The 14081-nt window shown below is 43.7% G+C and overlaps 1 protein-coding gene across 1 annotated transcript in view; it reads left to right on the forward strand.

Moving 5' to 3' along the window:
- The first annotated feature begins 1578 nt into the window (after positions 1–1578).
- Positions 1579–14081, forward strand: part of pgbd5 (piggyBac transposable element derived 5) — a 25552-nt gene continuing 13049 nt past the window's right edge. Inside the window, exons 1-2 of the mRNA XM_083774763.1 lie at positions 1579–2139; positions 9793–10223. Coding sequence (XP_083630889.1) covers positions 1752–2139; positions 9793–10223 — 819 coding nt within the window. The 5' untranslated portion in view covers positions 1579–1751. The remainder of the gene's footprint in view (positions 2140–9792; positions 10224–14081) is intronic.

Raw genomic sequence — 14081 nt, forward strand, 5'->3', positions numbered from 1 at the left:
TCTTACGAGGAAATTATCGCGATGACCATTCTTAACTCGCTCTTATAACCACATTTTCGATCGTACCAACACCACAATCGCACATGGTGTACCTCAATATCTCAGGCCACTCACATTCGATAGAGCAATTTGTTCAGGCATAGTTTCCCCCCATTCAGGACCATTGAAATCTCCCAGTCATAGTGCTGGCAGTCTTTTACACTTCCACAGCTGAGACATATAAGGGCTTAATTACAGGGCTGAAATTAAAGTTACAAGATCTCAATGAGTTGCTCTGCGATACCTTGTGAGCTTGTAGGTCTGCTATTTGTGCAATTGGCTGGCCTTTACACAGCTCTCGCAAGAGCACGCACGCATGCACACACACACCCTGTCTTCCTATTGGCTGGCCTTTACACAGCTCTCGCAAGCGCACGCACGTTTTAAAAAAAATTAAAAAAATTGAAAAAAATTAAAATTAAAAAATAAAAAAATTAAAACATTTGAAAAATTTAAAGAAGAAAAAAAACACTTACAATTTTTTTTAAACATTACTTAAAAAAAAAGCTAAAACTTAAAAAAAACTTTGAATTAAGAACTTAATATTATATATATTTTTACATTTAAAGAAAAATCTTAGACCATTATCAATAATCATTGTGTTTATGCTTTTAAAGATAGGCCTAGGCTATATGCTATTTTAACCTTCTTTTTACATGTAAAAGTATGCTAGAAATACAATTTCTGTTAAGCTCATGAATGCTTTTATATGTATACTCCATTGGATTGACTTTTTTTATCTTTTTCTTTTTTACCTTTTCTTAATTCATAAATAATACATTGTAAAGCATTATTCATACATTACAAATCATTAGTAGACAGTAATACTTTACTTACTTTATTCTGCCACTTTTTGGGCATCATACTACTTCCACATACTTTATTCCGCTTTATGCAGTTATTTATGCTTATTCTTTTTACAATTTTTTACATTCTTTTTTTAACTTTTCCTTCAGCTTTAATACATTTTCTACTGTACATTATATACATTGCGTCTTTTGGCGAGCCCACGCAGTTTCTGCAGGGAACTGCTTTCTAGTTTTATTTGCAAACCGTGACCACGAATTCCGCTCACTGACTCGCTCTGATTTATAAAAGAACGACTATTGGAGGACTCAGGATGGCGATCATGTCACCTGATTCAGCAGCAGCCACTATTCATTCAGATTCTCGGCGTTAGTAGATTTTGCTGGTTTCCCGAATCCCGACCGGATGCTGCTGTGCGCGGAGCGTAGAGGGGATATATAGAGTAACCTATTATATTCTATTTCTATTGATAACAATCTGACCAGTGCGCAGCAGCAGGCTAAACGAGGGGGGGATTTCAGGACCCTTGGCGTGAACAGCTCCTGTCCTCTCTACTCTCTCCACCCCCCCTCACCGCCGGTGGAATCTGACTGTCTGCGGGCGGACAACGCCAGGTCGTTAGGGGATCATAATTCATCTCTAAATTCTATCGCAGAGAGAGAGAGAGAGAGAGAGATAGAAAGAGAGGGAGGGAGAGAGAGAGAGGACGTGGGTGGAGAGGGTGTAGCCTCTACTCAGCTGTACAGGAGCTTTCTCCCGTAGGCAGCCTACTGCAAGATCGTGAGCGCTTGCATGTCACGTTCATCACCGTGGCGCGGCGTGGACTGAGAGGGACAGAGAAGGCCGGGACACCGAGCGACGGAGAGCAATAGAAAGCGAGAGCAGAGCATCGCATCGCCAGACAGATGGCGGAGTGCGGCCGGAAAACGCTGTCTCTCTTGGAAGCAGCCCGCTCTCGCTACGAGAGCCTGCAGATATCCGACGATGTGTTCGGCGAGTCCGGGGACGACAGCAGCGAGAACCCGTTCTACAGCACATCCGGAGACTCCAACTCCGACAACTACATAGCCGAGGCGGGCGAGGAGCAGCAGCGGGCTTTGGGGGACAACGACAGCAGCTGCCAAAGCGGGAGCAGTGGGTGCGGAGGAGGAGAGGGTGGAGGAGGAGGAGGAGGAGGAGGCAACGCGAGTACTGCCGGTCCCCCTGGGTCAGTGTCCCGGAGTCAGGCGGAGGAGGATGGGTGGACCGAGACTCTGCAGGATGTCACGTTGCCGCTGTATAAAGACACATACGGTGAGCGTCCCTGTGGGCCTATGGCATGTAGTAGGCCCAGTAGTGAGTAGTAGACATGCATGATGCAAATTGATGCTTTTATGTCAGATAGACAGGTGTCCTCTGACTGAACTGCCAAAACAACACAAAAGGCCTTTGCTCTGAACCCTTGTTGTATAGAGATGTGTGTGTGTGTGTGTGTGTGTGTGTGTGTGTGTGTGTGTGTGTGTGTGTGTGTGTGTGTGTGTGTGTGTGTGTGAAAAGAAAGAGGCACAGGGCCATTAAATGCAAAACTATATCAATGGCATATTTTAATGCTGGGACTGGGTGCATGAGGTGCTCCATCTCAGATTGTACACAGCATTGTTGATCTGTGCGTGCGTGCGTGCGTGCGTGCATTTGTGTGGGTGTGCGTGCATGTGTGTGTGTGGGTGTGCGTGCGTGCGTGCGTGCGTGTTTGCATGCATCTGTGTGCGCATGTGTGCACACATGTGTGCTTGCCAACAGGGAGCCATATCATTTAATTTAGAAAACAGCATGTTTTCTCTCTCCTGGTTTCCCTCCCTCTCTCTCTCTCTCTCTCACACACACACACACGTGTGTGCGTGCGTGCATGCGTGCGTGGCAGCGCTTGTGTCTGTGAGTGTGTGTGTGTGTGTGTGTGTCTTGTGTGCGTCTGTGCTTATGTGTACATTGTAAATACATGTTCGTAATAGTTAACTACACCACGCCCTTCTCTCTTTCTAAGTCTGTCTCCGTCCGTCCGTCCGTCCGTCCGTCCGTCCGTCCGTCCGTCCGTCCGTCTGTCATAATGTATCTATCATAATGTTTGGTTCAGATTAGTTCTCTTGTGGTTCCATTTGTCTCAAATGTGATGAGGTCAGAAGATGATGTCAGAGATGAGACTGTTAGAGAAGCCGTCCTGTCTCCACAGAGACATGCTGCCCTATTGCACTGTGGGAGGTGGGCCAGCCATCTGGCTGGATCACAACATGGACCTAGCCCCAGTTTATAGACGCACGCACGCACGCACGCACGCACGCACGCACGCACGCACGCACGCACGCACGCACGCACGCACACATCTTTGCAACCACTTAAACTTAGTTGACCGATGCCTCCCAGGGCGCTATGCTAGATATTCTAGTATTTCCTTAGATGTCTTTGTTGAAAATAGCAGATCTGCAAGCTCACAAGACATCTCAACTTATGACCTTGCAGATCTGCTGTATTTGCAGAATGTTCACCCCAGAATAGGGATGGATGATAGGGTTCAAGTGGTTAAAATACAATAAAAATCCAACACACGCGTGTTTGTCTACTGTAAAATGTTGCAACTGTTTACGCAAGTGGGGTTGGTGGCACCAGGTGTGACTGTGAGGCAGGTGTGCACGTCAAAACAAGTACTGGGCAGGGCTTCTACTGCTACAGTTTGGTAAGTTGCCCATTAAGATGGCACCAATGGGACCAAAACAGCACAGTATGTTCTTTGTCATCATCCTTCTCTCTAGCTCTTGTCTTTGTGTTGTTTAAGACTGTTAGCTGAGCTCTGTTGACTATAGCTAGGAAACCACTTGTGTGTTCATGTACTCTATACAGTATACTTGTGCACATGTAGTCATGTACGTGTGCATACATACGTACATACATATGTACATACATATGTACGTGGGTGCGTGCGTGTGTGTGTGTGTGTGGGTGTGTAGAGAGACAGAAAAAGAGAGAGAGAGGGAGGACTTTTATGACAGGCGTATTTTGTTAATTTGCTGCAAGTCTGCTGCACAAGTATGGCCAAGGTGGGTGGGGTCCTGTACTGCGACAGGGTTGGGATGATTTAAGTGTTGGCTGGTTTGGATATTAAGAAGGCTGCCAGGCAGGCAAGCAACCACAGACAAACAGTATTGTATGTCCAGCCAGGTCTAATTCTATGAGGCTGAATGAACAGCAATGTCTTCCTCTGTATCTACTCTTCAGTTCTCATTTTGTTCCGTTGTTTGAGGTAAAGCTACTGGACAGGAATTTATTTACTAATGGCTCGCAGCTAGTGATATGGAGTGCCTCTGTGGTGTTCGTGTCAGCCTTCTGCCTGTCTGTCTTTAAGTCTGTCTATTCCCGTTCGTCTGTCCATCTGTCTGTGAACACGTGCCCTGTACATAAACCACCAGCTACCGTCAGATTGTATCTAGTCTTGGGAACTCCGTACAGTTTGTTTTTTGTCTTTTTCTGGTTGAAAGTAGACTGACAGGAAATGGGGAGAGAGATGGGGGGATGACACGCGGTAAAGGCCGTAGGGATCGGGAGTCGAACCCACGGCACGCCGTCTGGCTGGCTTAGCAGCCTAGGTGCCCAGACGGTTGAGCTAACCGTCCGGGCATTTGTTTTTAATTAAAATTATGTTGTTGAGCCGCAAAACTATTGCAATGAGGTTTTCTTTGTCTATCTGTGTGTGACTCTTGTCCACCGCAAGGTGCTGAAAACGTCAAAACAAACTTGACACCCCAAATGAAATGTGCACCTTACCACTTAAACCCTAGCGTTCCTATTCTGGGCCAAACCGTCGCCATGTGGCGTTTTGTGATTTGGTGGTAGAGGGGAAAAAGGAGCAGACCTAGTAGATCCCTGTAGAGTTTAAATGGTCATCAGTCGAAAGGGAGACATCGAAGAGGAAAGATGGATGGGGAAGGATCAACATATTATATGGAATGTCAGAACAGGTTCTGAGTCTGACATATATCCATATACTAATTACTAATATTGATGACATCAAGGATCTCCATATATGGGCTTAATTGCGACAGCAGGTCGCATTTATTACCATCCCCGATTTACCATCATTCCTGATGATGTCATAGTGATGTCACGAGACCTGGGCACAATATATGGGGGCTTTCCACATGTATGGGGATTTTGAGTGATACACTGACGGACAAAAAACGAACAATTCCATAGTTAACTGCTATTTCATCCAACTGGCAAAATTCCGTTTTTAGCTTCTGCTTCTGTGCTGCCCACAGAGAAAGGTGGCTTGAGTTCTCAATGGGCCTTTTTGCAAGCTATACCTGTGTTCCCTGAGCCTTTACTGACGGTGACAATGGAGATAGACAGGAAACAGGGAGACAGATCAGTGAAGTGGCAGGTAGAGAATGGCCCTCCCAGCCCGGGAGTCAAACCGAGGCACTAGTCTGTGTGGCATGCACCCTAACCACTTGGCCACTGGGCGCCCCCATAGTACCCATGGTTTACTTTACATGCAGTGTTTGGTCTCAGACAAAATTGGGTTGATTGCTTGTCCCACAATGCAAGGACTAGACTGAGGATTATAAAGCATATCCACTGCTCCGATTATATACCACCTTCACAATGAATAAGCTAAAAGCCAGGGAATTATAGTGCTGTTTACTATGCTGGCTGGGTACCAGTGATAACTATGTTTCGGCTGGGTGTATCTGTCAATCTGCCTCTGTCTGTCTCTATCTGTCTGCCTCGCTCTTCATGTCAGAGTCTCTTTATGTGCATGTACACTATACAGGCTGGCATTTCAAACAGCTAGAGTGACAACTGTGTTGCTGCTGCTCTTTAGTCATACTCGGGGGGTTGGGAAAGCACCTGTGAGCATAGCATGGCATTCCACTTACCTGTCTCAATCCAATACATAATGTAGCCTGCTAAAAATCTCTCGGTCGGCAATTGGATCTTGCCCCTCCTGCATGGTGCTTTGGTTCTCCCTTTTCTGTTTCAACCTGTCCTGTGCCACGTTTTGACTGTTTATACTATTGCTAATTCCTAATGAAAGCTCTGATGATGCCAGAAAGCTGCTGTTTGTCTCAACAAAAGAACTACAACCAGCAACTGACATTCAAGAGGGATTACCTGTACATACATGTTACACCATACAAGTCACTCAGGCTCATGGGTAACTAAATTAATGTATTACTTGAATTTGTTTGTTAATGTAATAGGTGGCTGCGTTACTATTTGCCTATCGGGCCATGGCTCTTTAGCCGATTAGTAACGTACGCGGCTTACTGATACAACGTTCCGGGTTGGCCTCCCGGCCGGTGCTAAATTAACACAGCCCCCCCCCCCACACACCATTTTTAATACAGATATATGCAGATGAACATACAGTAAAAGCTTCATAGCAGAATTGTGGAAAAGAAAACCAAAAGCTATTTCTACCAGAAGTCATAATATTGCCTGGCCCTATGGTATAGCTGGTGGGGAAGTACCGTACAAGGAGATGTAATATTGTGTATTGTGTTGTATACATTTTATTGTATACTATTTATGAATCTGTGCTCCATACCATGTGATCATGGTCGTGAGTTAAGAAAAAAAAGAAATGAGAATTAGGGGCGGTTCTGTTCCATTTTGTTTTAAATGTATATTCAATTTTTTTGGCAACTCGGCTTAGTTTAGCTTTCATCGAGTTTTCATTCCCTCAGCTTTAGATGTTCCTATCTACACGTAGCTTACCCGATGAAAGTCACGCTGGATTTTACGTTTGGCTTTCAAGTCTAATGGCATGCAAATTTGTGGATTTCCAGGCACGCTAGCGGCTGTAGGCCGTGTTCCTCTGCTGAGTTAACGAGTGTCGGCTGTGTGCATCTGCTCGTCTCTCTGTCTTTTGTCTTCTTTCATTAGAGCCCCATCTCTGCAACAGTGTCAGTAAATGGTGTACAATCTCAGCCACGCATTATCATTTTGACCCCTACATCAAGTGATCAGTGTGAAAAACTTTCATAGGGAGATGTTGAAAAAGAGAGAGATTAACATGGGTCTCTGATGAATTGAAAATGGAGGACCCTGATGTATACACATCTTAGTGCTTATCGGTGTCATCCTCGTAGCAGTTTTTGTATTTTATTTACTTTTTTGTTTTAAATCTATTCTAGATACTGTGAATACAAATTTCAATTCATCAATCAATAGAGAGGGAAACCGAGAGAGATAGAGAGAGAGAGAGAGAGAGAGAGAGAGAGAGAGAGAGAGAGAGAGAGAGAGAGAGAGAGAGAGCATGTTTTCCAGGGATAATTAGATAGTGATGCTTAATTGAGCCTGGAGTTGTTCTGCCTGTTGTGTCCAGAAACCGTCTTACTGCCAACCATCACAGAGAGAATACAAAAATGGCTTCTGTTGTTTCTGCTGAGCAACGGTCACTCATCACTTTGTCACCACGGCATAAATCTGTTTTTTACTGATGCATTGTGTATTGATTGTGGCACTTAAGTGAAAAACAACTAAATGCTAATTTGAAACAATGCAATCTTGAAATCTTCAAAATCTTGGAAGGAGAGCTGAGAAACTGACCGTGTACCATCGCTGTTCCTTGAGTCCAGTTCCATTTTTCATTCAGATTTCACAATGTTTAGCATACACAACACTCTCCTGAGATGCTGTACTCCAATCTGGAGAACGTCTCACAAGCAGCATTTGGTTCATGATGACTCACTAGTTAAGTACAGTCATTAACTGTTTAAAGGGTAAGACCACTTTTTTTGAGGTTTGGGTTGTGTAGTTACTTTGCCATGATGCAACTCCAAATGTGGACAAGAAATAAAAAAATACTGCTCCAGTGATTAAAAATTGATTATTCAAAATATGCTCCTCATTGACTTACATTGTAGCTAAAACAGCTCTCAAAGTCACTCTTTTAGTACGTAAACAAACACAAACAAAGTTGATTCAGACAATATAGAGCATCACCAAAACTCATGTGGTTTTATTTTTTCATAAAAATGTTAGATTCCTGTTGATTTTACTATTTGAAGATCTGGATCCGGATCCATGGATCCAGTCCGGGTTTTCTTCCCAATAAAATGGACAAATCAACAGGAAGATAACATTTTTATGAAAGAATAAAACCACATGAGTTTTGGTGATGCTCTATATTGTCTGAATCAACATTGTTTGTGTTTGTTTACGTACTAAAAGAGTGACTTTGAGAGCTGTTTTAGCTACAATGTAAGTCAATGAGGAGCATATTTTGAATTATCAATTTCTAATCACTAGAGCAGTTCTTTTTTATTTCTTGTCCACATTTGGAGTTGCATCATGGCAAAGTAACTACACAACCCAAACCTCAAAAAAAGTGGTCTTACCCTTTAATTATCCACACAACTGTTGCTACACTGACCCGTTTCCACCGTTGGGAACCGGTTCAGTTCAGAACCAGTTTTTAGTTCATGAGCCAGACCTCCAAAATCGGACCGTTAATTATGAATTGAGTGGGCAAAACCATACCTATATTAAATTGTTTATAGGATCAATATGAGTGAATTAATATATGGTAATAACCCTTCCACAGTAGTAGCTTTTTCATATTTCTTTTTTTTTTGCATATTTTCCTATATACAGTATGTAGGCCTAATGCCTAATTTGCATACCGGTATACATTTTTTAAGATTATGAAAACGATAAATCATTGTCTTTGTGTAAGTAATCAACTGGGGAAGTTTCATGGTGATAACAATTTAATATAGGTATGGTTTTGCACACTCAATTCATAATTAACGTTCCAATTTTGGAGCTCTGGCTCATGGACTAAGAACCAAAAAGAACCCGGTTCCCAACCGGTGGAAAAGGGGCCTGACTGATGTTCTACACCCACGGTTCCCAAAGTGGCGGACCTGACGCATAGCATGTGGTCCGCAAAATAATTCAGATTTGTTTTTAATGTTTTTTTTTTTTGCCAGTGAATTATGGTATGTGTGATATTTGAGTTTACCATAATCACAGTAATCCTTAATCATATTCCATCATTCAAAGGCGTTTGGATAGAAATGAAACAGATAGAGTACTGTAGAGGCTGAGTGTCTGATTGTGATCAGCTGATGGTCGTTGACGCTTAATTGATGCATCAAGGAAGGCAAATATGTTTCTGCACTGTCAAATAGGTCTAGTCTACATCTATTCTAAGATAGCATCTTAAATACATATTGTGAAAATGTGTTGTGACTTTGATTGAAAAGTTTTAATACAAATAGTTCCAATGGCATCTAAATATAAGGTTGTAAATATGCTTATCAGTGTTGCGAGGATGAGGAGGTACCTGGAAAAAACTCTCCCCCCAAGGGGTACCTGGGCCAGAAAAGTTGGGAACCCCTGTTGTACACTACTGCAGTCAGGTTATATTCGCTCAGGGGGTTCACACACCCAACTACAGTAAGACATATTGTAGGCCTACATGATATTTAGACCTGAACAGTTGTAGCCTCATCGCTTGCCACAATGCTAAAGCAACCAGACATTGAAACATTTCCCCCAAGCATAGAAATGTCATGCTGACCGTGTAAATGGCAGTATGGTGGCTGTCGTGGTGGCTAAAATATTTAAACTGCTGCCCGTGGCATAGGTCAGTGGGTCACACATGTGATGTTGTGTATAATTATTTGTCACACAATTCTTAACTATTTTACTTGTTGGTGACTCACACAGTCACAAAATTGACAGCTTTCAGCGCGAGGCATTACCAGGCAATTATTTGCAGAATGGCTGAATCATTTATGATTCGAGGAAGGTGCTGGCCTGTAGCCAAGGTAAAACAACTTGTTGAAATAGAATGCCAGAGTTGATCCACATGACAGTCTCGCCGCTCTTTATCTCTCTATCTATCTCACCCGTTCCTAATGAATCCTTTCATCCCTCTCCCTCCCCGCCCGTGGTGGCATCCAGGTCCCACCCAGAAGATGCCCGCTACGGCCACCGCCATGGACTTCTTCCAGCTGTTCGTGCCGGACAACTGCATCCAGAACATGGTCACCCAGACCAACATGTACGCCAAGAAGTTCCAGGAGCGCTTCGGCTCCGACGAGGGCTGGCGCCCCGTCACGGCCCACGAGATGAAGGCCTTCCTGGGCTTCGTCACGTCGACCAGCGTGCACCGCTGTGAGTCGGTGCTCAGCATCTGGAGCTCGGGATTCTTCAGCAACCGCAGCATCGCGCTGAAGATGAGCCAGACGCGCTTCGAGAAGATCCTCAAGTACTTCCACATTGTGGCGTTCCGGCCTTCGCAGGGCAGCAACCAGGGCCTGTACAAGATCCAGCCCTTCCTGGACTCACTGCAGCAGTCGTTCAGCTGCACCTTCAGACCATCTCAGACACAGGTCGGTTCGGTGTGTGTGTGTGTGTGTGTGTGTGTGTGTGTGTGCGTGCGTGCGTGCGTGCGTGCGTGCGTGCGTGCGTGCGTGCGTGCGTGCGTGCGTGCGTGCGTGCGTGCGTGCGTGCGTGCGTGCGTGCGTGCGTGGGCTTGTGTGTACTATTTCTGCTTATTTTTACTTTGAGGTGGTAGTGTATTCTAACAGTTAGAATACACTACCACCTAAAAGTAAAAATTAGAGTTAGAATCTAACTGATGTTTTCTTATCTCACAGGATCTGCGAACCATTATTATGTATGTATGTAGTAGGGCAATCAATTAGAAATATCTTACTTGATAAGAGGCGAACTACTGGTTGGTCATTTAGAGCAGATTTTCAAACGGCAACAAAACTTTACTTTAAGCCCCATTCGCATAGCGAAAATAGCAAATCTACAAGCTCACAATGCGTCTCATCGCAATGTGTTGTGTGCTTGCAGATCTGCTATTTTGAGGAACAAGATTATTATTATTTTATTTTTTAAATTCCCCTATTATGACATGCCCAAAATAGGGAGGCCAGGTGGTTATAGATATTATTAGAAATGCAAATGAATGTCTTTCACTATGAAGTCATGGAAGAAGTGGCCAAAGAACGAGGGCAGGCCAGGCATGCTGTCTCAGTCTTGTGTGTGTATTTGTATGTGTGTTTGTTTAAGAAGTGGCACAGTATGTGTGTATCTAGGCCAGTTGGGTTGATCTGTTAGCTAGGTTTCTGTGCCAGGGACCGAGTGTAGTACCAGCAAATCACAGATTGAAACTGCTGTGCCACACAGACATTGGCCCAGAGTCAGTTCATCTGTAGTCTATCTCTAGGCTGAGAATGTCTCTCAGACGTTTACCCATGAAGGTTGTAATTAGAAATAAATTAACAAACTAATTGTGCGTTCCTTAATTTCTTAATAATTTAGCTTGTTATAGCTGTGTTATACCTTTCAATCCCGGAAATCATATCTTTTTAGTTGTTACTATTGTCACTGTCGGTCAGAAACCTTGTATCGGCCGCCATTTTGCTTGTACACTCATTCTGTCCCAGCAAGGATAGCACATACAGGAAGCCCAACCCAAGTATTGAGGGGCGCTAGCCACCCCTATATACAGGTTTAATACAGGTTTGTCTTGCCTAGACAAACATTTAAACGCCATTGACAATGGACAGAGTTTAATGTTTGTTTTGTCACTAACACAAACATTAAATGCCATTAAGGATGAACAGAGTTTAATGTTTGTTTTGTCTGTCACTGAGCAAAGCGGCACCATCACGATGATGTAAGATGATGAGGGCTGGTAAAGCGCCCCTCACTTCACACAGGTGTGATTTTATTATTATGAGCACCGTCTTTTGTTCTCAGCCATTTGAAGCTGTGAGAAGCTGCCTCTACATTATAGCATCACGTACATTCTAAAGTCAAATAATGGTGAAGCGAGAGGAGAGGAGGCTGCTATGGTGAACAGAGAGGAGAGGAGGCTGCTATGGTGAACAGAGAGGAGAGGAGGCTGCTATGGTGAACAGAGAGGAGAGGAGGCTACTATGGTGAACAGAGAGGAGAGGAGGCTGCTATGGTGAACAGAGAGGAGAGGAGGCTGCTATGGTGAACAGAGAGGAGAGGAGGCTGCTATGGTGAACAGAGAGGAGAGGAGGCTGCTATGGTGAACAGAGAGGAGAGGAGGCTGCTATGGTGAACAGAGAGGAGAGGAGGCTGCTATGGTGAACAGAGAGGAGAGGAGGCTGCTATGGTGAACAGAGAGGAGAGGAGGCTGCTATGGTGAACAGAGAGGAGAGGAGGCTGCTATGGTGAACAGAGAGGAGAGGAGGCTGCTATGGTGAACAGAGAGGAGAGGAGGCTGCTATGGTGAACAGAGAGGAGAGGAGGCTGCTATGGTGAACAGAGAGGAGAGGAGGCTACTATGGTGAACAGAGAGGAGAGGAGGCTGCTATGGTGAACAGAGAGGAGAGGAGGCTACTATGGGGAGAGACGGTAATTTGAAATGCAAATATTGATCGGGCACTTCAAAGCACCAGTGGAAATTGATCTGGGAAATGCAACAGGCCAGATGTATTGTATGCAGATGGGATGGATACATAGAGAGAGTGCATTATTGTAGCCTATATGTATGGAAAATACACACACACACACACACACACACACACACCCCTTGAAACACGAATTGATTGTAAAGGTGTGTGGTGTGTGATAGGAAGTAAGACACAGAACAGGATATCAAGTATGACTCACACTGTCTGCAACAGTGTTGCAGGGTTGCACACTAAAAAATGGCTGGGTTAAAATAACCCATCTTGGGTTATTTTTAACCCCCCTCCTGGGTTACAAAGGTTCCTATTCAACCCCTGGGTTATTTTGACGCAACAAAATGGGTTATTAATTTTGGCCCATAACTTGGGTTATAACTTGGGTTATAAAAATAACCCATTCAGAGGGTCAACATAACCCAACTTCCAAGTTATTTTGACCCATAATGTTGGTTATGAATGAAGCATTATTGGTTCAATCAGTCAGTCAATCAATCAATCAATTAATCAATCAATTACAACTCTCTGAGCCAACAATAAGGTTACTCTCAGAAAAATAATCCAGAAATCTTATAACCCATGAATTGGGTCCCTATATCCCAGGAAATGGATATGGCTGGGATGGGTTACATAAATATCCCAAGTGTTTTTACTGTGTATAGTTGCCTGCAAGAGGCATGAAAACTCTTTGTTGGAGAAACCATCAACAACAAACCCTTTCCAACAGATAATATACATATGAATGGGAAAAGGGGAGAGAGACTGACCAAACAAACAGACATTTACATTCATGGTTTTGCTAACAAATCAGATAAAACAACATATCAACAAATAATACCATAACAAAACACTAAACACAACGACCCATAACATACACATTCTAATATTCAAATAATAACACATATAAGAACAATAACACACGGTCCTTGGCACCCCAGTGTATGCTGGGAAATGGACTTCCTCTAACCACTCCCATGGGGTGTGACCTATCCGACCCAACAATGGGGTTACCCTCAGAAAAATAACCCAGAAATCTTAACCCACTTTAAAAACCCATGAATTGGGTCCCTATAACCCAGGAAATGGTTATGGCTCTGGAAAATAACCCAGAAATATAACTCAACGCAACTAACCCAGGAATTGAGTTACAGAAATAATCCACATGTTTTTAGTGTGTGAGATGGGTTGAAATTTGTCGGTCACCAGGATGACATAGTCACACACACACACACACACACACACACACACACACACACACACACACACACACACACACACACACACACACGCACGCACGCACACACACACACACACAGATTCAGAGTAGCAATTATCATGGACTGACCCTCCACAGCAACCACACATTATGCACAGTCTGCTCCTCATACATGCATACGTGTGGGCTTTGCGTGTCGGATGCATACTTGGGCAATACTTATGAAAGACTGACTCAAAGGCACAGGCTCTATCATAGGCTTTTTTGCTTTATTCATCAGGAGACACTAGCTTGGTCCTTTAGCTACACTCCTTGATGGTAGATTTGAGACCAGATAGATCAGTCTATGCTGCCTCTGCAGTCTCCAGAGAGATGCAATCAATCTCTCACTTCTCATGCATGGGACATTTGAAGTGAATCCATTTTTAACCACTTTCCACCTGGTGTCCCTATATATTTTGTCATTATGGTTTTCAGTGTTAGATGAGCTTGTAGATCGGCAATTGTTTTATAAAGTGATTAATTTGTATTTATTTATTTGTTTGCTTATAAGTATATGATTAGAAACAGCTTTTCGT

This window comes from Protomyctophum parallelum (assembly GCF_964188405.1).
Source record: "Protomyctophum parallelum genome assembly, chromosome: 10".
In the NCBI taxonomy this organism is placed as follows: Eukaryota; Metazoa; Chordata; class Actinopteri; order Myctophiformes; family Myctophidae; genus Protomyctophum; species Protomyctophum parallelum.